The sequence below is a fragment of the Mirounga angustirostris genome, unplaced genomic scaffold, assembly GCF_029215605.1.
Source record: "Mirounga angustirostris isolate CCGP_5_RB_7025 unplaced genomic scaffold, mMirAng1.0.hap1 SCAF_13, whole genome shotgun sequence".
In the NCBI taxonomy this organism is placed as follows: Eukaryota; Metazoa; Chordata; class Mammalia; order Carnivora; family Phocidae; genus Mirounga; species Mirounga angustirostris.
In genome coordinates this window covers 14,949,610-14,974,530 of record NW_026991721.1, presented here as the reverse complement: position 1 = coordinate 14,974,530, position 24,921 = coordinate 14,949,610, and the positions used below count along the sequence as shown (strand labels likewise).

The window sequence follows — 24,921 nt, the reverse complement described above, 5'->3', positions numbered from 1 at the left end:
GGTTAAGCATCCAAATCTTAGTTTTGGCTCAGGTCATGATCTCAGGGTCCTGGCATCGAGCCCCGCACTGGTCTCCACACTCAGCGTGGAGTCTATTTGAGATTCTCTCTCTCTCCCTCTCCCTTTGCCCCTCTCGCTCATGCTGTCTCTCTCTCTCTCTCTTAAATAAACAAAATATTTGAAAAATAAAATAAAATAAAATGCTGTGATGAACAACTGGGATATGGGATTGCAGACTTCAGACATATGTTTGTAAATTAAATACTGACCATGTCATTCACTTTGTTCCATCCAGCTCTGGATTAATAAATGAGTTTAACATCACCACAGTCTTTCCTCAAGGGGCACAAGGGCTAGCTCTCAGTTCCTATACTCCCTTCTCTTTCCCTGCTTCTCAGTTCCACTTAAACATTGAGGCTTAGGACAATTAGCTACTAGTAGGTGAACTCCCCAGAAGAGAGACACCTTCATCTTTGTGTCCATCTTGGCATTGCTCCTAGCACCGCAGTTACCATGGGTCGCTGCTCAGGGTGGGTGCTTAAAACATGTCTGCTGAATTACTGATGGTGAGCTGCAGAAACGGTACCGGGAAATCAGCTGCTCAACAAGATGATGAAAACTCCAGTACTCCATGGGTTTCTGAGTTCAGGCTCACCAGTAAGAAATACCCCCTCCACCAGCACCAGCTCCACTTTGACTTACCATTACTGATTTCAGGGAGGTCAAACTTAGTGAAGTCCCACCACTGGAGCCGGTAGGTAGTATTGGCAATGTTACTGGCCACAGCAGACTGTCCATCACCAATCACTGCCCCTGGTGGGGGAGAAGACAAAGAGAGCACAGTATAGTCTTTATCCACGTTTCCTCTGCAAACATAAAACAACATGTACTGGGATTAGCAGGAGAGGGGGAAGAGGAAGAACCATCTGCCAAGTCCCCATCTCAAAGAGAAACCAAACATATCTCAACAACAATTCTACCAGAAACATAATCCCATTCACCGGCCCCTCCCACGATTATTTAACATTTCCTTAGTGCCAACAATGTGGCAGGTACCGTATATGTCCTGTCTGGTAGACTCTCAGTCTAAAGAGACAGATGAGTTTTCATAAAAATGCGTGTGGCAGTGGGGGGGAGTGAAAAATGGGAGGACAACATTAACACAGAAAAGCCACACAGAAAAGCATTTCATTCCTGGATGTCTTTGTAGTAAGCAACACTCTTTGGGAGAAAGCATCTCCTCCTTTGTACACAACCTTCTTCCAAATAAAACATCTCAAAAGGAGGTTTCCTCCAGGGAAGAGGCAGCCAGTATATAGCTGACTGGATAGATAGAGACAGTAAAGAACAAATGAAGTCATGTTTGTTAATTTCTTCTGGACCCCTGGCATGTAACACAGCAGAAATTTATGAGTCTGGCTTTTCAGTATCAGAATATTTTTATTAAGGCAGTATTTTACAAACCCCTCCCCTTCCCGCCCCATGAGAACTTCCTTGAATCTGGATTCACTTGAAACATCTCACGGTTTAACTTTCCCTGAGATATACACTTCTGCATGACATTTTTTTCCTTGGTAACCAATTAAATAAAAAATGGATTTTTTTTTTAACAGGGTGACACTTTAATTTGCAGTTGTATTTCATTTACATGAACATGTCATTTCCTCCTCCTCCTTCCGAGGTGCATTGCATACACAACCACCCTTTTGATCAGACAGAGCCAAACCCTCTTGGGAGAACAGAACACTGTTGTATGCTAGACAACCTAAATGGTATTCTCTGCTGCAAATCACCTACTTCAAGAAACTGAACTTGTTAGAACTTACTAGCCTTGGAACAATGGACAATTTTATACCTAGATTCTTCAGTATCACAATCTTCCTCCTCTGCGTATCATTACAAAAGGGTCCTGTCATCAGTTCCCCCCCCCACCCCCCGCTTTTGGTGAGCTGCATTTATTGCTCTGCCATTCCTGGTCTTTCCCTATTCTTTCCTCAAATGGTCAAGAGAGGTTGTTCAGAGAGAAAATGTCCTCCATACAAGCCAGAAAAGTACTCTTCTCCAGTTGCAGCAAGTTATTACATGAGAAGACTCTCTTCAACATTAGTTTATTGATGGTGTCCTTGTCCCAGTTTCAATTTGTAAAGAAAGGTGAAACAGTTCATTTCCAAGATGATAATACTGCTAAGATTATATATTCTCAATATGGGTAATATTGCCCCCATGGGGGCGAAAACTGGTTCATGGGGAAATCTTAGTGCAATCACTAGCTTGCCTCCAATACACTGTAGTATATGACAGATACACAGCCTATCTATGATATTAAAATTTCATGGGAGGGGGGATGATTAGGGAAAAAATGTCTACAAAATCTCCTTAGGAGGGTAATAATTACATAAAGGTTGAGGAATATGGTTCTAGATAAACCAATACCCCCACCACAATTTATTCTTTAAAATCTTACAGATTCAAAGACATAGACCCAAATGGTCATGATCTCCCTGAAGGCCTGAGAATTATAGCATTTGGGGGTGCTGTCAACGAGCCCACTGACCTCAAACTCCTACTGAAGGTCCTGTGGCATATCACTCAATGAGGTAAATAAATATATGTTCTTAATAATTTTAACCTTTATAGAATATTCTATAATAATTACACCTGACTTGGGAACTTTTGCTGAGCGATTCCTGGGTCATGAGGAGAGTAAGCTACATATAGGACTTTCTTAATAGGAACATTTTATTTTTTTAGGTCCCTTTGATAATGAAAATCATTTTTTAGTTCTAAGGTCTACCACATCGCTGGAAAGAATTACTCAGTTTCACTCTGATCCAGGCTCAACATCACTGAGCTTATGAAGTGTTCCCCTGGCTTGTTTATCTAGATAGTTGACATCTCCCTCTGACCACCAGTCTTTCTCACACCATTGTAGTTCCTTATCATGTCCTCTAACTTTTAACAGAAAAGCATAAAACACAAAATAATAGAAGGTCAGTTGATCTCTCAGTTGATGAATGAAATGCTAGCTGCTAAAAAAGAGTAGGAAATAAACTGAAGAAACAAACCCCGTACTCTCAGAGCTTAAAATCTGGGGGAGAGGATGGGAGCTACAATCAGGAAAACAGTTAAGGAAAATACCAGATGCTTTAAGAGTGCTGTGGATCTGCAACTGGGAACACAACGATTAAGATTCCAAACCCCCAGCTCCAGAAGCTCCTGTACCATCCATGCCTCCAGAAATGTTTTCTGGAGAACAGCTGTGCAATGTAATAAACACGGATGGGTAGCACTGTGTGGAAGGGATTGGGGAGGTGTTCTCTGCCAACGGTGCCAGAGCGCTGAGGAGAAATGGAGCCTGGCACCAGGGAGTCGATTTTCAGTGCCGTGTAAACATAGATTAGGAAGCAAAAGATGCCAGCAACAGATTAGCGTATTGTCACCAGGTTCTCTTCTGCAAGAGCCGCAAGCCAGCTGAGCCTGTCTCTCGGAAACATCAGGAAGAAAAAGTATCACCCTATTAAAAAGCCCCAACCATTTAGTAGGCCTCTGGCCACTAAGCTGAAAGTATAGGAAATGTGCCAGAATGAATTAATGGACTAAGCTACACGGTATTTACATAGGAGGCACTTAGCCTCAGAAGCCAAATCCTGAGAGACTGCTGAGAGATTTCTGAGGCCTCAAGGTTTTCTCAGTAATGATCGGATGGAACAAGCTAGACTCAGGGTTTTTCAACCTCCGCTACTGATATTTGGGGCCAGAAAATTCTTTGTTTAAGGCGTGGGTTGGTCTTGGGCTTTTGGAGGATGTTTAGCAAAATCCCTGGCCTCTGCCCACTAGATGCCAGTGGCACACTACCCCCTCACCCAGTTATGACAACCAAAATTGTTTCCAAACATTTGCCAAATGGTCCCTGGGGACCAAAATCATCCCTGGTTAGAAAACTCCAAGCTTATATAGCCTACATTTTAACTCCAAGATAGGTGCTCTTAGGAAGTACCACTACTAGAATTCCCACTGCTAACAGCATGCAAACTCTTAGTGATACTGATTTTGGAAAGAAACTAATCAAAGGCATAGCATTATACAAATATTCCCTTAGCAAACTTAGTTTCCCATTTCTGACATGGGTATGCTTTTCCTCTATGGGTATAGCTCTGTATAATCAACAAGTCATAGATAAAGGTCCTTTTATAGAGATTGGTGCAAATTATGTGCCACAGCCAAGAGACAGATGCAAATTATGTGCCACAGCCAAGAGACAGACGCATTTAGTTTTAGAATTAAGGTCAAATGTCAAGGCCCTAGACACTTGAGTAACTTTCTCCTTGAAAAACAGCCTAGGCCAAGACACATCACATTCTGGGCCACAAAACCCACTATAACACATTTAAAAGAATAGAAATCATACAAAGTATGCTGCCAGATGACAGGGAATTAAACTAGAAATTAGTAGCAAAAAAACAACTGGAAAATCCCCAAATACTTGGAGATTAAGCAACACACTTTAAATAACACATGGCTCAAAGAAGACATCTCAAGAAAAAATTTAAAATATTTTGAACTAAATGAAGATGAAAATATAACTTATTAAAATTTGTTGGATGCAATAAAAACAGTGCTTAGAAGGAAATGTACTGCACTGAATGTATCTATTAGAAAAGAAGATCTAAAATCAATAATTTAAGTTTCCACCTTAGGAAATAAGAAAAAGAAGAGCAAATTCAAAAAAATTCAACGTAAGAAAAAAAAAATTAGAGAAGAAATCAATGAAACCGAAAACAGGAAATCAACAGAAAAAAATTAATAAAACCATTTAAGCTTCCACCTTAGGAAATAAGAAAAAGAGCAAATTCAAAAAAATTCAACGTAAGAAAAAAAAAATAAAAATGAGAGAAGAAATCAATGAAACCGAAAACAGGAAATCAACAGAAAAAAATTAATAAAACCAAAAGCCAGTTCTTTAGAAGGATCAATATAATTGATAAACCTCTAGCCAAGCTAACTGAAGAAAAAAGAAGACACAAATTATCAATATAAGAAATAAAAGAGGGGCCATCACCACTGATGTGTGGACACTAGAAGAATAATAAAAGACTACTATGAACAATCTGATAATATAGAAGAAATGGACCAATTCCTTGAAAGACACAGTCTCCCAAATTTACACAAGAAGAAATAGATAACCTGAGTAGGCCTATATCTATTAAGTTGAATTAATCATTAATAACCTCCCCAAACAGAGGGTGCCTAGGTGGCTCAGTTGGTTAAGCAACTCTTGATTTCGGCCCATGTCATGATCTCAGGGTCATGAGATGGAGCCCTGCAATGGGCTCTGTGCTTAGCAGGGAGTCTGCTTGAGATTCTCTCTCTTCTTTTCCCTCTGCCTCCTCCGCCCCCCTCTAAAAATAAATAAATGAATACTTAAAAAAACAAAAAACAAAACCCAAAACCTCCCCAAACAGAAAGCACGAGGCCCAAGTGGGTTCACTGGTAAATTCTATCAAACATCTAAGGAAGAAATTACATGAAATCTCTACAATTTCTTACAGAAAACACAAGTGGGACTACTTCCTAACTTATTTTATAAGGCCAGTATTGCCCCAACACCAAGACCAGACCAAGACACTGAAGAAAGGAAAACTATAGACTAATCTCTCAGAAGCAAAAATCCTCACCAAAATATTAACAAGTCAAATCCAGTAATGTATTTTAAAAATTATATGCTATGACCAAGTGGGATTTATCCCAGGTATTCAGGGCTGGTTCAACATTTGAAGATCAATAAATATAATCCAGTACATCAGTGGGATAAAGAAGAAAAATCATATAATCATACCAATAGATGCAGAAAAAGCATGTGACAAAGTCCAATACCTACTCATGATAAAAACTGTCAGGAAACTAGGAAGAGAGGAGAACTATCTCAACTGGATAGAAAATGTCTACAAAAACGCTACAGCTAACATCATACTTAATGATCAGAAACTATATGATTTTCCCTTAAGACTAGAACAAGCAAGGATGTTTCCTCTCACTACTCCTCTTCATCATTTACTGTAAGTCCTACCTAATGCAGTAAGAAAAGTAAATAAGAAGAAACAAAACTTGGAGAGAAAGAAACAAAACATTAGAGAGGAAGAAATAAAACTGTCTTTGTTAGCAGATGACATGTTTGTCTATGTGGAAAATCCCATAGAATAATAAAAGTAACTCCTGAAACTATTAAGTAATTATATCAAGATTGCAGGATACAAAAAGTTAATAGCTTTCCTATATACCAGCAATGACAAATGAATAACTGGAATAGGAATTAGAAGTTAAAAATACAATGCCATTTACATTAGACCAAAAAAAAAAAAGAGAGAGAGAGAGAAATATTTAGGTATAAATCTAACAAAATATGTATAAGAGCTATATGATGAAAACTACAAAACTCCAATGAAAGCAATCACAAAAGATCTCCAATATTTACTGGAGAGATATTCCATGTTCATGGATAGGAAGACTAAATACTGTTAAGAGGTCAATTCTTCCTAACTGGATCTATAGATTCAATGCAATCCCAATCAAAATTCCAGAACATTACTTTATGAATATTGACAAATTCTAAAATCTATCTAGAAAGGCAAAAGATCCAGAATAGCCAACACAGTATGCAAGGAAAGAACAAAGTTGGAGGACTGACACTACCTGACTTTAAGACTTACTATGAAGCTACAGTGATGAAGATGGTGTGGCACTGGCAAAAGAATAGACAAATAGATCAATGGAGCAGAACAAAAAGCCCAGAAATAAACCCAAACAAAAAAAGTCAACTGATCTTTGACAAAGGCGCAACAGCAATTCAATAGAGAAAGACAGTCTTTTCAACAAATGGTGCACATGCAAAAATATGAATCTAAATACAAACCTTGTACTTCTCATAAAAATGGGCTCATCACAGACCTGGATGTAAAACACAAAACTGTAACATTCTCAGGAGCTAATACAGGAGAAAATCTAGGTGACCTTGGGTATGGCAAAGACTTCTCTACCAAAAGCACAATCTATGAAAGAAAAAATCGACAAAGTTGACTTCATTAAAATTAAAAGCTTCCGCTCAGTGAAAGACACTATGAAAAAGAGAATGAAAAGCCGAGCCACAGACCAGTAGAAAAATCTTTGCAAAACATTTATCTAATAAAGGACTGATATCTAAAATATACAAAGAACTCTTAAAACTCAACAATAACAACCTGATTTGAAAACTGGCAAAAAAATCTGAACAGATACCTCACCAAAGAAGATAAACAGATGGTAAATAAGCATATGAAAAGATGCTCAACATCTTTCTCATTAGGGAGCTGCAAAATAAATAACAATGAGAAACTACTACACACTTATTAGAATGGCTAAAATACAAAACAATGATCACACCAAATGGTGAAGAGGATACGAAACAACAGGAACTCTCATTCCTTGCTGGTGGGAATGCAATGGTACAGCGACTTTGGAAGACAGTATGGCAGTTTCTTTGCAAACTAAACATACTCTTCACCATATGATCCAGCAATCATGTTCCTTGGTATTTACTCAAATCAGTTGAAAGCATATGTCACACAAAAACCTACACACAGATGTTTATAGCAGCTTTATTCATAACTGCCAAAACTTGAAAGCAACCGAGATGTCCTTTAATAGAAGAATAGATAAATAAACTGTGGTACAACCATACAGTGGAATATTATTCAGCTCTAAAAAGAAACAAGCTATCAAGCCATGAAAAGACATGGAGGAAATTTAAGTAAAAGAAGCAAAAAGCTATATATGGTATGATTCTAACTATGTCATTCTAGAAAAGCCAAAAACTATGGACAAAGTAAAAATATCAGTGGTTGCCAGCAGTTTGCCAGGGAGAGAGGGAGGTATAGTTGTAGCATTAAAAGAGATGTTTGAGGGCAGTGAAACTGTTTTGTAGGATACTATGATGGTGGATATATGTCATCATACATTTGCCAAAACCCATAAGTTTCACACTTAATGTTAACTATGGACTTTGGGTGATAACAGTGTGTCAGCGTTGGTTTGTGGATTATATATAACAAATGTACCATTTTGGAGAAGGATGATGATGGTGGGGGTGGCCTATGGGTATGTGTGTGGGAGGAGGTATATGGGAACTCTATACTTTCCACTCAATTTTTTGTAGACCTAAGACTGCTCTTAAAAAAAAAAAAAAAAAAGGCGGCTATTAATTAAGAAATAAAAACAGAGAGAAAGACATAAAGAGCCCCAGACTCTCGCTCATGTTATAGGAGATAGTGGAAAGAGCAGTTGTCTATAAGTCACAGCAGCTCACTCTCTATCATATGACCACAGAGTCTTTCCCTGGAGCCTCAGAGCAAAAGAGTAAATAAGGATGATTCTAACAAGAGACAAAACAAGGGGAAAAAGAAACTTAAATCCAGTGATCCTGGCCAACCACCAGAGAACAGCAGCAAAACCAAGCTGCCAAGTCTCATTCTCTCAGTCATGTCTTCAACTTGTCGGCTGGAAGCCTCGGGAATGTGTCTAGGGATAAAATCTTAATAATCATGACAGTCACGTGGTAGATGAGCTCTACCAAACCTGATAGCCTGCATGCCTCTCTCTGCCTCTGCTTCTCTGACTCCTCTGTTCTGTTGCTTGGAAAGGAGAATTAGAAACCTTTTTTCAAAAACAGCTTTTAGCCTCTCTCCAAGAGAGAGCAGGAAAGTGAAGAGTATGATTCAACAGTACAGTGAAAATACGGAACAATGGGAATCATTAGCAAATGTATCAGAGAAGCTAATTTGGGAGGGTAAAAAAGGGCAAGTTACAAAGAAGGAAACTATTAAATTATGTTTCAGTCCTATAAAATTGTTCCATTTGAGGCTGCCTCATTCAAAATGGCCATCTCTGAATGTGCTGCTACTGGGAAGATAGAATAAGAATGGGGCTGGGGGCCAAAGACTCATCAGCCTGGAAACACAATTACTATCCTTCTGCTTAGCTGTGATATGAAGTCAAGAACCAGCTTGCTAATTGGTCAATAGAATGGAGACCAGAAACTCCAGGGCAGGTCCAACCGCCCAATTTATCAACTCTTCAAAATTCTTTTTAGAAAGCCAGTCACAAAAGACCACATATTGTATGATTCCATTTACATGAAATGTCTAGAATAGGCAAAGCTATAAAGACAAAAAGTAGATTAGTGGTTGCCTAGGGCTGGAGGAGGCAGGGGAAGGGAAGGGGGAAGGGAGAAGTGACTGCTAATGGGTATGGGAATGTGATAAAAATGTTCGGAAATCAACAGATAGTGGCAATGGTTGCAGAACTGTGAATATATTAAAAACCACTGAACTTTAAATAGGTGAACAATATGGTATGTGAGTTATATCTCAACAAGGCTTTTTTTTTTTTTAAAGATTTTATTTTTTATTTGTCAGAGAGAGAGAGAGAGAGTGTGGCAGGCAGAGGAAAAAGCAGACTTCCCACTGAGCAAGGAGCCAGATGTGGGGCTCAATCCCAGGACCCTGGGATCATGACCAAGCCAGAAGGCAGACACCTAACCAAATGAGCCACCCAGGCATCCCTCTCAATAAGGCTTTTATTAAAAAATACTACTCAATATAAACTTTGGTCAATTTGGGAAGCAAAATATGGCATCCCATTTCTGGGATCCCTTTGCATATCTTTTTTTTTTTTTTTAAAGATTTTATTTATTTATTTGAGAGAGAGAATGAGAGACAGAGAGCATGAGAGGGAGGAGGGTCAGAGGAAGAAGCAGACTCCCTGCCGAGCAGGGAGCCCGATGCGGGACTCGATCCCGGGACTCCAGGATCATGACCTGAGCCGAAGGCAGTCGCTTAACCAACTGAGCCACCCAGGCGCCCCCCTTTGCATATCTTTAATAATTTCAAGTACTGGTGAGTATCTTCGTTTACTGGCTCACTGTATTTTTTTAGTGTGTACTGTGCCTACCTACATCTTCCATGCATTTTTATGTTTGGTTAAGTTTTTTTCTTGCAGACTGTCTAAGCTCTTTGTAAATTAATAAACTGGTTTCGGTCCATGAAAAGTAATTTTTCTTAGAGCAATACAACATGGGATTATTTGGACATAAAAAGCATTCTTCCTAAGTATATACTGAATGGCATCCTACAAAGAACACTTATTCTTGTTTCCAGAAAGCTTCATTCAAATGCAGTCTTTAAATCTGCTTTAAGAAGGAAATATAACTAAGCACTCTGTCATACTCACTTTGTCGCCTTATCACCATTTAAAAAAATCTCATCTGAGACCACAGTCAATTATTCTATAGCCTGGGGACCTGGAAAGAGGCCCTGGTGGCAGATAACAAGACTTCCTCCAAGGGTAGAAGTCTCTTATTCCCATTTACAGTTTTGACACTGAAGAAAATGACCAAACTATATATAGTTTGTTTAAAAATTAAAACTTTATGAGATGTAATCCACATACTGTACAATTCACCTACTTAAAGTATACAATGCAAGGGGTTTTAGTATATTCACACCAATGTGCAACCATTATCAAAACCAATTTTTTACAATGACTATCACTACTATTTGATTTCAGGACATTTTCATCCTCCTCCTGCCCCCATACCTTACCTATTAGCAGTCACTCCCCTCCACTGTGGCCCACTCTTTCCCTCCTAGCCCAAGGCAACCACTAATCTATTTTCTGTCTCTATAGTTTTGCCTTCCCTGGATATTTCACTTAAATAGAAACATACGACAGGTGACTGTGTCTGGCTTCTTTCATTTAGCACCATGTTTACAAAGTTCATCCATGTTGTAGCATGTATCAGTACTTCACCCTTTTTTACGGCCAAAGAATATTCCATTGTATAATCGTTTTTATTTATAGAAAACACACTGCATGGAACCTAGCAATCATAAAACTGAGGGAAACAGAACTATTTCCTGTGGAAGGAAAAAGTACGTTTTTTTTTTTTTTTATTAAAGATTTTTATTTGCGAGAGGGAGGGAGGAAGGGGGAGAGAGAGAGAGAGAGAGAGAGAACCAGCAGAGGGAGAGGCAGAGGGAGAAACAGGTTCCCTGATGAGCAGGGAGCCAGACACAGGGCTCAATCCCAGGACCCAGGGATCATGACCTGAGCTGAAGACAGACGCTTAACCAACTGAGCCACCCAGGCGCCTCAAAAAGTAGGTTTTTAAAGAGGTTTTCAGGTTTTCAATTCTGAGTATATTACCTATAGCTGAAACCAAGTCTTCACTTTTTCCTGAGGCTAAAATAAAAGATAAGAGGAGTATTAGGGGGACATCATTTTCTGTAAAAACAAAAATAAAACCATGAACAGGTATCACGTAGATGTCTATAATTCTGACAGAGGAAATGTTCTGGGTAAGGTATGTGTTCTATCAGATTTAAGCTGTTTAATAACTGCTCTAACTGGTCACTTAAACTGATCAAGATAAATCATTATACAATATAAATTTGAAATGTATTAACATAAACCAAAGGGTAAATGGGTAAACATTTTATAGATATAGATATCAATGACTATACATGCTCTTAGCAGGAACTGGGCCCCTAAATCAAAAGAATTTTATTGTCCAATGAACTCCTAAAGGCTCTAAAAGTTCCAGCCCCAAAGAACAAGGGTAGCATTAGCCCATACACAAATCATGAACTTTAGGGGCAGATCAGAGAAAGATAAGGCAATGTCTTATTGTTGAGGTCAAAGGCATTGGATGAAGCCAACAAAACAACAAATCATAGTCTGAGAACTCAACAAGGAAATTAGCAAGGCCTGGAATACAGAAGGAAGGGAAAAGAAATAGCTATGAACTATTTCTACATATCATCATAGCTTCACCAAAAATTTTCTCAAAATAACAATTCAAACCAAGATTATGTGACCACAGCAGAGTAAGTTTTATAACACACCAAGAGAGGAAGAGGTATTAATCTTATATTCATTAGGGCCAGAGCAATGGATAGAGACTTCCTTTCCAGAGCAAGTAATACAAAAAATCTGGTACTAATTTCTTAAACAACTGTGACAAAAAGCACCTAACATAAATTTACCATCTTAACTATTTGTAAGTGTTCAGTAGTGTTTAGTAGTTTAACTAGTTCAGCAGCGTTAAGTATATTCGCACTGCTGTGAAACCAATCTCTGAAACTTTTTCATCTTGCAAATATGAAATTCCATACCGATTAAACAACTCCCCTTCCTGCCGCCTCCCCCTGCCCCCTGCCCTGGCCCTCATAAAACAAAATTCTACTTTGTTTTATGAATTCAACTACTTTAGATACCTGTTTGAGTGGAAGCATGCAGTAATGGCCTTAGTTTTTAGCATGCACTTGAAAGTAGAGATACATTAACTAGATACCATGCACCCAAAGTCATCCACAGACAAGGTATGAAATCAGGATCATACTCAAATCTACAGGAAGCAGTTAGTTCTGATGGGAGAAGGTAACCTCTAGGCTGGGCATGGCCATTTTCCCTTAAAAAGCCATTCAGAGGGGTCAAATAGATCAGAACTAGATCAGAATAGATTCAGAAAGGCTCAAAGGTGGTGGAGTTGCCATAAGGATACTTCTGCTTTCTAATCCAGGGATCACCAGTGATTCAATCACATTGCCTTGAATGTACCAGTGTCATCTGGAGTTCAGCAGTGTATTCCACCCTAAAACAAAGACAGTAAGCTGCACTTCACCAGGTCCTCACTCCTTCCTTCCAACATATTAAAACCCAGGATTAATCTTTTTTTTTTTTTTTAAGATTTTATTTATTTATTTGACAGAGAGAGACACAGTGAGAGAGGGAACACAAGCAGGGGGAGAGGGAGAGGGAGAAGCAGGCTTCCCGCCCAGCAGGGAGCCCGATGTGGGGCTCGATCCCAAGACCCTGGGATCACGACCTGAGCTGAAGGCAGACGCCTAACGACTGTGCCACCCAGGTGCCCCCAGGATTAATCTTGACTGTTGGCAGGGCGACTGGTACCTCTTAGCTCTCTAAAGTCAAGCTAAGATGCTCCTGTGTGGGTAGATGAAGAGGCTGAGGCCCATTTTCATCACCATTCTGTAGACCTGCCTTTCTTCAATATATATGTCCTAATGAAGCAATTATCTAACACTTACACTAATGATGTAATTGGGACAAGTAATTATGAAAGCAGAACATCCATTTTCAAAGAAATGAATATCATTACCTTTCTTCCACCCACAAACATTATTTAAGACAAAAACAAATAACCCCACAAGAACACATGCTACTAAAAGATTACCAGGAACAACATTCTAAAACAGAGTTTAGGAGAAATGAAGAAAAAACCCCAACAACCCCCAAAGAAAAACAAAAGTTAAAAATCCAACATTCACTCCCACCAGGCAGGATTTCCTCAAAGCCTCTACCTGTGACGGAAGACATACAGGGGGTAAGAGTAGTAAGAACTACTCGGCCTCCACTTCCACACACCCCACAACCTGGCACTCACTACAGGACCCGGCCACCTCTGCTGCTGAGAGGACACTGGCTTCGGCAGGTCCGTGAGAGAAGCCAGGAAAGAAGTCGGGGAGGCTGCCATCCCCACTGTTGCACAATAGAGCTGCTCAAAGGGTTGCTCAGCAGCAAGAGGATGGGCAGAGAGAGGGGGGAGGGCAGGAGAAGGACTGAGGGAGAAAGAGGTGAAAGAGAAAGATGAACAGAGCATATGACTGACTCAAACACTGAATGGCTCTCACCAATCACTTGTCTTAAATTGCTGAGACTTCTGCAGCTTTTATTGTTTGGTGGAAGCACAAGTGAGCAGAATTGGACCAGAGGGTCCTGGGCTTGTCAGCAGCAGGAGGGAAACGACCTTTAATGCTGCAAAGAGGATGCAGATTTCAAAAGCCTAAAATCTGCAATGAAGGGAAATGGAAATGTGCTGAACGTGGGTTTGACTGGCAGCTTTGCTCATCTGTCGATCACAGGGTAATAAACACTGCGAGATGGCAGAAATGAAGATAAATGCTTTCAGCAGCGCCATTCCCCACCCGCCCCTCCTCTTCCACCCCCACTCAGCACATGACAAGAGTTAAAGCAAGAAAATAAATCAGCTTCTTAACCAACTCTTTTGTTAAAACTTTCCTTACAGGCCACCTACACGTGAATTATTGCTCTATGAGCCTACATTCTCATTAGGGAGCCCAGTTTGTAAAGGGTGAAAAGCTCCTGTCAAATCACACCTGTACATTTTAGGGTACAGCATTACCCAGCTGAGTCAGTCCAGACCAACGTGTAAGGAGGCCAGGGCGACTGACTCTCTGAGGGGAAGGCAAACTCCCCCCGCCGCCCCCCGCCGCCCCCCCCCCCCCGCAATGAAGTTCTCTAATCCAAAACCTGGCTCACTCAGTTTAGAGGAGACTTTGGAGCGCCAAGGGCAGCATGTTGTCACTTTACCGCAACCACTGCCACATTACTATTGAGCCAGGGACAGAAAGGCTAAGCTCCGAGGGCTAACAAAGAAGCCCCTGGGGCTTGGCGGTCAGAGGTAAAGTCAATGAGAAAGTGGACTACAGAGTAGAACACTCAGTCCTGAGCATCAGCTTCACATTCACTTTGGAATGAGAGAAACCTTTAAAAGGGGAACGATCTTACAGGTTTCCCACGAGTAGGTCCAAGGGAAGTATCGTGTATTTTGGGACTTGTGACATTGAAATAAAGCATCCAGCCGACCTGGTTTTTGTAACAAGACTTGGGTTTTTTAAGTAAGATGAAAAGGACAGCAATTCCTAATGCTTGTGGCAACTGCTTGTAAGAAGATGGTTGGAATTTTGTAAAAAACTACATCTTGATTCTGCTAAAAGAGGGCCTAGCAAAAATCTTAGCAACTAGATCATTTAAGACATTTGAAAAGACACTCTGCTCTACTGGCTCAGCCAGGCTATTTTCCTCTAGATCCTGAAATCCTGGGAAAAGATTTCAGACCTTTGTTTTAAAGAACAGGCACCAAGTAGTAGAAGTCTGGAGCAAAAATAAGTGGGAGAAAGTGTGGTGACTGGGTCTGTTTCAAACCACAAACTGCTCAGAAGCTCGAGTAGTCCCCAGAGTCATGCATATGCTGTGGGATCCTAGGAGATGAACACTTGTCACATGAAGATAGCGAATTTGAAATAGTTTCTAATTAAAATCCACTGTTCAGACATTAATATCAGGCACAAAGTGGAAAAGCATTATTAACAAGCCCCATATTGAGACACAGCTAAAAGGATGTACCTGGAAGCTAAACAATAAATCCAGATTAGCCTTTCTAGCCTGTAAAACCTCAATAAAATCTTATCTCCTCCTGTAAACTTTTCTGAATTAGACAGAAATCCCTGCCCACACAATACTGGCCATTTTCATAACGTAAAACATTTGTCACCTTTTAGGTTACCTGGCTGTTAAGTACATAAAGTTTGCTCCCAGTTCAAGTGTTGATAACTCTGTACACTTAGCTATCTATTTTCAGTTGGAACTGCATGCTTTTTCCTTTTTTTTTTTTTTAGGGGTGCTGCAGAGGGAGAGGGAGAAAGAGAATCTTAAGCAGGCTGCATGCCCATCACAGAGCCCAACGTAGGGCTGGATCTCATGACCCTTAGCTGAAACCAAGAGTTAGATGCTTAACCAACTGAGACACCTGGGCGCCTCTCCTTCTTTTTTAAGATGACAGAAGGGGTCAACTTTTTACTCACATTTGAAATACTGTGCAGTCATGGGACTTAGCATATTGTCATTCATATAGCAAACACGAAATATACAAGGGTGAAGAACATTGATGGGAACTGCAAGGAATGTCATTGCCAGACTTACAAACTGCTCTTTCTACAAGTGAGAAAACACATCCTAGTCAGTCTTTACTGCTTATATCTATTATGGGGACAGGCTGAATTATAAAGAACCAAATCACATGTGAAGGGAATTTGCAGTCCAGTATATACATGCAAGAATGGAACTAAGCAACCACAGTTTGCAAAAAGAGCTTGTCTTTAATTGTAAATAAACCTAAACATCCATCAAGAAGAGAACAGTTAGGGGCACTTGGGTGGCTCAGTCAGTTAAGCATCTGCCTTCGGCTCAGGTCATGATCCCGGGGTCCTGGGATCAAACCCTATGTCGGGCTCCCTGCTTAGCTGGGAGTCTGCTTCTGCTCCCTTTCCTCTTCCCCCCTGCTTGTGCTCACACACTCTCTCAAATAAATAAAATCTTAAAAAAAAAAGTTAGACTATAGTCAACCACACTATGGAACACCACACAGCCATTAAAAAAAAGTCTGCAAGTACTGACATAGAAAGATATCCTTGATCTATCATTCTGTAGGATCTCACCTCTATTAAAAAACAAAATGGAAAAAACTATATGGGTGAGTAAATACACGCATGTATTTGATTGTGCATAGAAAAAAATTTTGAAAGATACATTCCAAATCAACAAGGAATAAAATGAAGAGACACTTAAACTTTTTACAGTGCATATTTTGATAGTATCTTAATTATTTACAATGAACCTGTATTATTTTACGGATTTTAAAAGGGCAAGAAGAGTGATGAGTTACCTTTATATGATCTATTAAAAAGTTATACTTTTTGCTATTTAATATCCCCAAATTTAACACATACATTTATCTGTTCCATGAAGCTAACTAGTTGAAGGACTGAGAAAATTTCCTTGGTCCTGGGTTTGCAATAAGTTTCACAAATCACGAGTTTCCCATTTTCACTGAGTGTCTGTCAGAATGGTGCCCTGAGACGCTCTTCATACATCTAAGAAGTTAGGTCTTTGTTAGTCAAATAATCTGTGCTATGTGACTAAAAGGAGCCAGCACAATTCCATCTCTGGGTGAATATCTTAGAGATAATGCCACACATATACACAAGGAGAAATGTTTAAAAAGTTTGAGGCATGCTGTAATAGTAAAAATCTAGAAAACTTAATGTTCATCAGTAAGGGAATAGATCAGAAAACGCATATAAGTGAATATTAAAATATTATGTAACAATTAAAAAGAACAAATCAATCAAACTGTGTCAATGTGGATTGATAAAAACAAAACTGAATTTCAAAAGTTATAAAATGATACATGTGGTATGATACCATTTATATAAATACAACTCTTAAAACACAAAACAGGGGCACATGGGTGGCTCAGTTGGTTAAGCATCCAGCTCTTGATTTTGGCTCAGGTCACAATCTCATGGTCCTCGAATCGAGCCCTACATCGGGCTCCTAGCTCGGCACAGAGTCAGCTTGGGGTTCTCTCCTTCTCCCTCTGCCCCTTCCCTCTCCCCCTGCTCGCACTCTCCCTCTCTCTCTAAATAAATAAAAAATCTTTTTTAAAAAACTACACAAAACAATGATATTTTACTAATATATTAAGTTATAGGGGCGCCTGGGTGGCCCCTATAAGTTAAGCATCTGGCTCTTGGTTTCAGTCTAGGTCATGATCTCAGGTTCATGAGATCTAGCGTGGAGCTGGGCTCCATGCTCAGTGCAGAGTCTGCTTGAGACTCTCCCTCTCCCATTGCCCCTCCCCACCCCTGCACTTGCACCCTGTCTCTCTCTCAAATCTTAAAAAAAAAGTTATAAAAGATGGACTGCAATTATTTAAACCAAATTGATGATAGGACTTGACTCTATGTAGAGCAGGAAATATAATTAAGAAGTCAAAGGGAACTTCAACCTTATCTGCAATTATTTTATTTTATTTTATTTTATTTTTAAGATTTTATTTAGTTATTTGACAGAGAGAGACAGCCAGAGAGAGGACACAAGCAGGGTAAGTGGGAGAGAGAGAAGCAGGCTTCCCGCCAAGCAGGGAGCCCGATGCGGGGCTCGATCCCAGGACCCCAGGATCATGACCTGAGCCGAAGGCAGACGCTTAACGACTGAGCCACCCAGGCGCCCCTGCAATGATTTTATTTTTAAAAATTGAGGCAAACAGGGCAAACTGGTTAACAACTCTTAAATCTCAGCTGTGGGCGAACAAATGCTTGTTATATACATACGTTCCTGAATATATGTGTTATGCATTTCTGTAGTGTTAAAGTGTCTCATTATTGAAAGGAGGAAATGGATAGGAAGGGAGGAAATAAGCAAGAAGCAAGCAACTAGGGACACAAAAGAAAGACCTTTAAATGCTTTCCCACAATCTTAATCCTTGTCCAACAAGGTATGGGCGAGGCAGTAATTGGCTGAAATGAAATAGTTTGGGATATGGAGCCCCACAAAATTCCAAAGGTGGGCAGAAGTGGCTACATTTCATTTGCCTGGAAATCCTGACATAAAAGAGTTTGCCCACAGAAACATGTCCTGAGGGTGCCTGGGTGGCTCAGTCGTTAAGCGTCTGCCTTCGGCTCAGGTCATGATCCCAGGGTCCTGAGACCGAGCCCCACATCGGGCTCCCTGCTCCGCGGGAAGCCTGCTTCTCCCTCTCCCACTCCCCATGCTTGTGTTCCCTCTCTTGCTGTGTCTCTCTCTGTCAAATAAATAAATAAAATCTTAAAAAAAAAAAAAAAAGAAAAGAAACATGCCCTGAGTCTAGATGAATCAGGTTTCTACCATGCAAAGCCTAAGCTACTACACCGGTGAAACAATCCAGTAGGCAGCTATGAATGGCAGATGGTCACACAAACTTTGTACCCCACCAAAGTGGAGACTCCAAGGCCTGGGTACGTACCAGGAACAGTCTGTCTGCAGCAATGAAATGTACAAACAGATGCCCAGGCCCAAGCTTTTCTCTTAGATACCATCTTGTTGCCTTCTAACATTTTACCTTGAAGACAATAAAGGTTTACTTTTAATGCCAGGTTAGATAAATTTCTGAAAAGGGCCTGTGGCAAAATTTTAGTTTTAAAAAGAGGGAAAAGCAGAAGGAGATTAAGATCTGTTTTAGTCTTATCTTTTCTGCCAGAACTGCTTATATGCATTTCTCAGAAACACTGGACCTGCCATAACACTTCTGGGACGCCTGCAAGCCAATGCTCATGGTGGTGCACACACCTTTTTTAGGACTCTTGCTCGTCATCATAAAGAAAGCGTAATAAGATGCTAACTTCTCTATAAGGCCCTTGGGGTATGAGTAATATCATGAAATAATTTGCAGTTAACACTAAGCCATGGGCTCTTGTCCCTTACAAAATTATCTACCTTCCCTTCCACTCTTCTTGCTCCAATCCATCTTTCAATGCCAGATTATTTTTAAAAGTAGAGTTTTGACTGTGTCGCTCAGCTGTTCAAAAAGCTTTAATGGCTCCTCCTTGCCTAAATCGAGCAAGATTCCTTGGTTTGCTATTCAAGGCCCTCAATATCCTGTCTGTCACCTACCTTTCTGTGCTTATCTCCCATTGTTTGTTATTCATATCATTTTGGAAATACGTTTTTTGTTGTTGTTGTTTTTTAAGATTTTATTTGCGAGAGAGACAATGAGAGACAGAGAGCATGAGAGGGAGGAGGGTCAGAGGGAGAAGCAGACTCCCTGCTGAGCAGGGAGCCTGATGTGGGACTCGATCCCAGGACTCCAGGATCATGACCTGAGCCGAAGGCAGTCACTTAACCAACTGAGCCACCCAGGCGCCCCGGAAATACGTTTTAAATATATCCCCACTTTGACACTTTTGCTCACACTGTTCCTACTATGTAGATTCCTTCCTCTCTCCTCTAATAAATGTTTACTAAAATCTCCCAATCCCCTAGCCCTACTCAAGGACTCTTTTAATCCCTTTTTCTGGGATGCTTTCTCTGATCTCACTAACCTGATACGATTGTCTCTTTGGAAGCCCTAAGCATTTTGCTTAATCTCTCTTATTCTGACATATTCCTTCTGCTCACCTCCTGCCCTCCTGTCCAGGCTGGACTCTCTGTCATTATTCACTCCATTTGAGGATAGGTACAAAATTCAGTCCACCAGAGGTTCAACTCAAAATCTACACACCAACCACACTTGTTCTGTACTTACTCAAAACCTTCCCTGAACCTGAATCCCCACAGTACATTGTAAATGGATTTTTTTTTGAGGGGAAGGACACATACAATTCTCTCATCTTAGACGAAATATCTTGATGCTCTGTCACAGAAGGCATACAGTAACTCCATATTAAATATAGACACAAATGGTTACTTGAACATGTGTGACTCTCACTACTATCTTAAGTCCCTCTGAGAGATTTAAGCACCTCTCATTGTAGCCTACAGAGCACCTTGCACAAAGCATAGTTGCAACTCAATTTGTTGACTTGAAGCCAAAATACCTTTGCCTTTGAGAAATATCCACTCTACCAGCAGAAGGACACTTCCAGAATTCCTAAAACCCCTTTTGTTTTATTGCTAAAACTCTAGGAAAGCACCCAACCTCTGGAAACCTACGAAGTATAGTAGTCAGGGCACTAAGAAATTGATGGTTACATGCAGAGGACACACTCCAAGAATTTACTTCCTTCATAACTGCAGCCAAAGCAAAGCAATGATGGGCAGATTTTTGACTGCAAGTTGGTATAATGTTAAAAAGTTTCTGCCTCTGGCTTCTGGAAGATCCAAGCTGGGAGCAGGCGGTCCCCTTTGTCTGACTCTGCAAGGCTCTTGCCTTAAGGCCAACAGGATTAGCACAGCCATTTCATGCTCTGAAAAGTCAGAAAAGGCGAGATGGGGAGCTTTTCACTCAAGGAAATGCCTAGTAGTCAGAGATGGTTCTGTTTTTGTTCAAAAGATAAGCAGGGATGCTGAGGTTAAAAAGCAAAATTTCCAACAATGCTTAATGAAAGGTTTGGAGACAATGTACAGAATTAGGCAATGAGATAAATTCCAAGAAGAGAGGAGCAGGTGCCAGAGCAAAAATGTAGCAGAGAATCAGCACTAGATGTTTTCATGCATTCAAAAATTTCCATGTATTTAAAATGTCATCAGGACGCCCTGTGAGCACAGACTTGATGCAGCAATTAGGGATGCAGGCCTATCCTTCTCGGCACAAAATAGCCACAAATAAGCTCCTGGTATAAAAGTCAAAAGAAAGCAGAAAGAAAAGCTTTACCATAAAAAACTGAGCAGTTGCTACATTCTCTTAGCTTAACAGATAATTAACTACAGACCCTCTTACGAAGAGAAGAACTAAACTCGAATACTGTATTCAAAGACACGGAGCCTGCAAAGCCCGAGGTGGAGTTTAAATCTGGGTCCACAGATGGGGCTTCAAGAGGTCAAAAAACCACTAAAATAGCAAATAAAATTGTGTCTGTACAGTATTATATTAATTGTGTATTTTGTTTTCTAGATTTTATGGTGCTTTGACATCTTGGCTGCCTTGCCTACTGAGGAACTGCCTGCCCCTCCCTGGGCCAGCTAATTCCTAGAGATAGCAAACAACTTGCCTACAAGCATGCAAACCAACCGAGCCCATTCTGATAACCCCTTTCCATACTGACAACCACTTTCTTTATCAAACTCTCACACAGCAAACTGGTATTTCCTCTGTCCTAAGCCACCCCAGGCCCATGTACGGACAACCAGGGACCACCTCACAGCTCAGAGCCTGACAAAATTATTCAGGCTATCTAATCCTAAGCTTACTCAGCACATCTGCTCTGCCTCATCCATTCCTTCTGAAAACCCCAAGAAGGGCGCTAGCTCATACTTTCTCCTCCCCTCCTTCTGCCTCCTGATTGACCACGATACTTCCCCACGTGGCCCTGCACAGTATGGCGTGTCCCTTTACTCCAGGAATTTTAAGTAACAAACTATCTTTCTTTTAATGGCAATGGTCTCCGTATCTGTTGGCCTTATCATACCTGAATAAAACCAAAATCCTGGGTACACTTTAATACAGCTACGTGTATACCTTTTATTCTGAGAGGAGAGTCCAAGCTTTAAACATACATGCTCACAGAGTTCACTGTCCTCTAAAAGATTAAGAACTAGTGACTTAAGTGTTTCAGGTCACACTGGAGCTCTAGTTCAGTGGAAGAGGACATATCACAGATGAAGTCTTTCTAGGGCATGTGTAAAGCCAGGAGGTTGTTCTTCAAGTGCCAAGAAAAAAGGAAATTGCAGAGGGCTGTGTTTATTTTCTGTTTTTCTTGGCTCTTTGCAGTGCAGGCGATCATAAGGCAAGGGAGTATAAAGGGAGAAGGTTCATAAATCCCTCAAGTGGTGATGGTGGTGATAAAATTAGCATTTCTCTCAAATAATACAAAACTTGTGAAATGCTTAAACATCCACAGGGTTTACTGGGAGATTAGGGATTGTCTACGTTATGTTCTATGAAACGACTAGCACACTGTGCCAATCAACAACAGTGTCACTAGCAAAGAGATAAAGCCTTGGCCTTCAACCTCACTAAGGCTGACAAAGATAGAGAGATTTTTTAGACCAAAGTACAGAGTCTTGAGACATGCCTAGAATAAAGAGCAGTGATCTCAAAACAGAAAGCTTTTTGATGGTTAAGTGAGGACTGAATATTAAACAGATATCTATCAAATATAGCACTGTGGAAAATACATATAAAACGGTAATAAGATGTCCTTCTTCCTTGCTTGGAGCCTATAATCCATTTGGAGAGATAAGACTTACATCAAAAACATCACAAACAAGAAAAGACAACGTGTCTAATGAGTAGTACAGACAACTAGAGCCACAGCTGCTTAGGAGGGGCCACTGGGCTTGGGGAGGGGAGATCTGGAAAACTTAGGGTGGAAACAGGAGCTGGGCTTAAAGGAAGGAGTGACAGGATTTGGAAATTAGGAGAGGAGAAGAAAAGGGTTCAGGGTGGAAAGAGGCTACTGCTCAAGGCAATTCAGGTTTCAAGGGCTAGTATCAGTTCTGTGGAAGCAAAGGCTCATATAAAGAAGAATATAAAAGTCAGGCTGAAAAAAAGACAAGGAATTTGTCATCTGTGCAGCAGGAAATAGAAATTCTTTGAAATTTTTGAGTAACGGAATTACAAAGTGGATAGCTTTTAAATTTTAATTTTTATCAAAGCACTACATACACATAATTTTAACAGTTAGAGTATTACAAGACTAATAAAGTCAAGTAGCAGCCTCTTGCCCCTTCCTCTCGCCTGATTCCTGCTCTCCAGAAGCAATTACTTTTCAAATCTTTCAGCTGATTTTCTTCTGATAAGTAACTGTCATATTTCTACTGTCACTAAATTTTCCATTTCGGCTATTACGTACCTGCTTCCTATGATGGGAGATGATTTCTCCCACCCTCTTTCCTCCCCCATCCATCCAAAATAGCTACAACACATTTTTAGGTTAAATAATGTTAATTATTTACAGTACTAAGACTACATAAATGTTCACAGCATACAGGAATAGTAAACTTGTATTTCCTTTCACATAGTTTTGTTTCTTCTGCACGAGAAAGGCTCTTGTCACTACTCATCTCCCTCTCTTCCCTTTCTCTTTATACAATGAGCATGTATTTTTTTCTAATTCCTTCACTGTCATTTTAGAGGAGATTTAGGAGAGGGTGGAGATATACACAGGTGTTCATTCCTTCATGTTTACCAGAAGTCTGGTCACATTTTATGGAAGACTACTCTGGCAAGTATTTCAGAGGTAGGACAACAATAAGCAGGGTGCCACCAGTTAAAAGAATCAGGGTTAGAACAGTGAGACGAGAAAGGAAGGAACAATGAGGGATTCCATCAGGGATGAACCATCTGAACACGGCAGGAGAACAGAATATGGCAGAGCTGGTAAGAAGTAAGAATCCAGGGGCTCCTGGGTGGCTCAGTTGGTTAAGCGTCTGCCTCCGGCTCAGGTCATGATCCCAGGGTCCTGGGATAGAGCCCTGCACTGGGCTCCCAGCTCAGCGGAGAGCCTGCTTCTCCCTCTCTCTCTGCCCCACCCCCTGGCTCATGCGTGCTCTCTCTCTTGCTCTCTATCTCAAATAAATAAATAAAATCTTTAAAAAAAAATCCATAAAAACTCACAGGCCTAGCACCTGGGGTCAAGAAGAATGTTGGCAGCATTAGCAAAAGCAGGGAAGGGGAGAACATTATAAAAAAGAAAGTTTGGTTTTTGACACATTAAATAGAGATGGCAGGGCGCCTGGGTGGCTCAGTCGTTAAGCGTCTGCCTTCAGCTCAGGTCATGATCCCAGGGTCCTGGGATCGAGCCCTGCATCGGGCTCCCTGCTCACCAGGAAGCCTGCTTCTCCCTCTCCCACTCCCCCTGCTTGTGTTCCTGCTCTCGTTGTCTCTCTCTCTGTCAAATAAATAAAATCTTAAAATAAAAAAATAAAAATAAATAGAGGATGGCTGTGGGCCATCCAAAGTGAAAAGAATTTATTAAAATGTCTTGAGTTATTGGGGCGCCTGGGTGGCTCAGTCAATTAAGCATCTGCCTTCAGCTCAGGTCATGATCTCAGGGTCCTGGGATTGAGCCCCGCATTGGGCTCCCTGCTCAGCAGAAAGCCTGCTTCTCCCTCTCCCTCTGCCGCACCCCACCCCTGCCCCCCACTCGTGCTCTCTCTCTCAAATAAATAAATAAAATCTTAAAAAAAAAAAAAAAAAGAAAACCAAATATAAATCACAGTGATGAGTTATATCAGAATGCAAGGTACGGATATTAGATGACTCTAACTTTAAAAAATGTTGCTATATATTGCTATGTCTTACTCTTAGATTTATTTTACTGTCAAGAAAACTTATCTTCACATTGTACTTAGGGTGTACAGTTTTACAATATTTTTCCCGTCTTTTCATTTTGTGTACATATTTTCTCTCTCCTGCTAGGTTATTAGTTCCCAAGTCAGAAACCTTGTTGGGTTGTTTTTTTTTCATATTTCGAGTCCCCAGTGCTTCTGCCATAGCTTATTTTGCTGTAATGCAAGGATTATATTCCTAAGACATTCAAACTAATAAGAAAAATCCTGTTATAAAAATAATGGTTTCATTGTGGGGAGGAA

General features: G+C 40.4%; 1 protein-coding gene across 19 annotated transcripts in view; it reads right to left on the bottom strand.

Moving 5' to 3' along the window:
* Positions 1 to 24,921, bottom strand: part of AMBRA1 (autophagy and beclin 1 regulator 1) — a 173,684-nt gene that overhangs the window by 40,931 nt on the left and 107,832 nt on the right. For all 19 annotated transcript variants that reach the window (XR_010406875.1, XR_010406874.1, XR_010406873.1 and 16 more), the window contains one exon: positions 703 to 813. Coding sequence is in view for 15 of the 19 variants with exons in the window: in XM_064576526.1 (XP_064432596.1) it covers positions 703 to 813 (111 nt within the window). In the remaining 4 variants the exon portion in view is untranslated. The remainder of the gene's footprint in view (positions 1 to 702; positions 814 to 24,921) is intronic.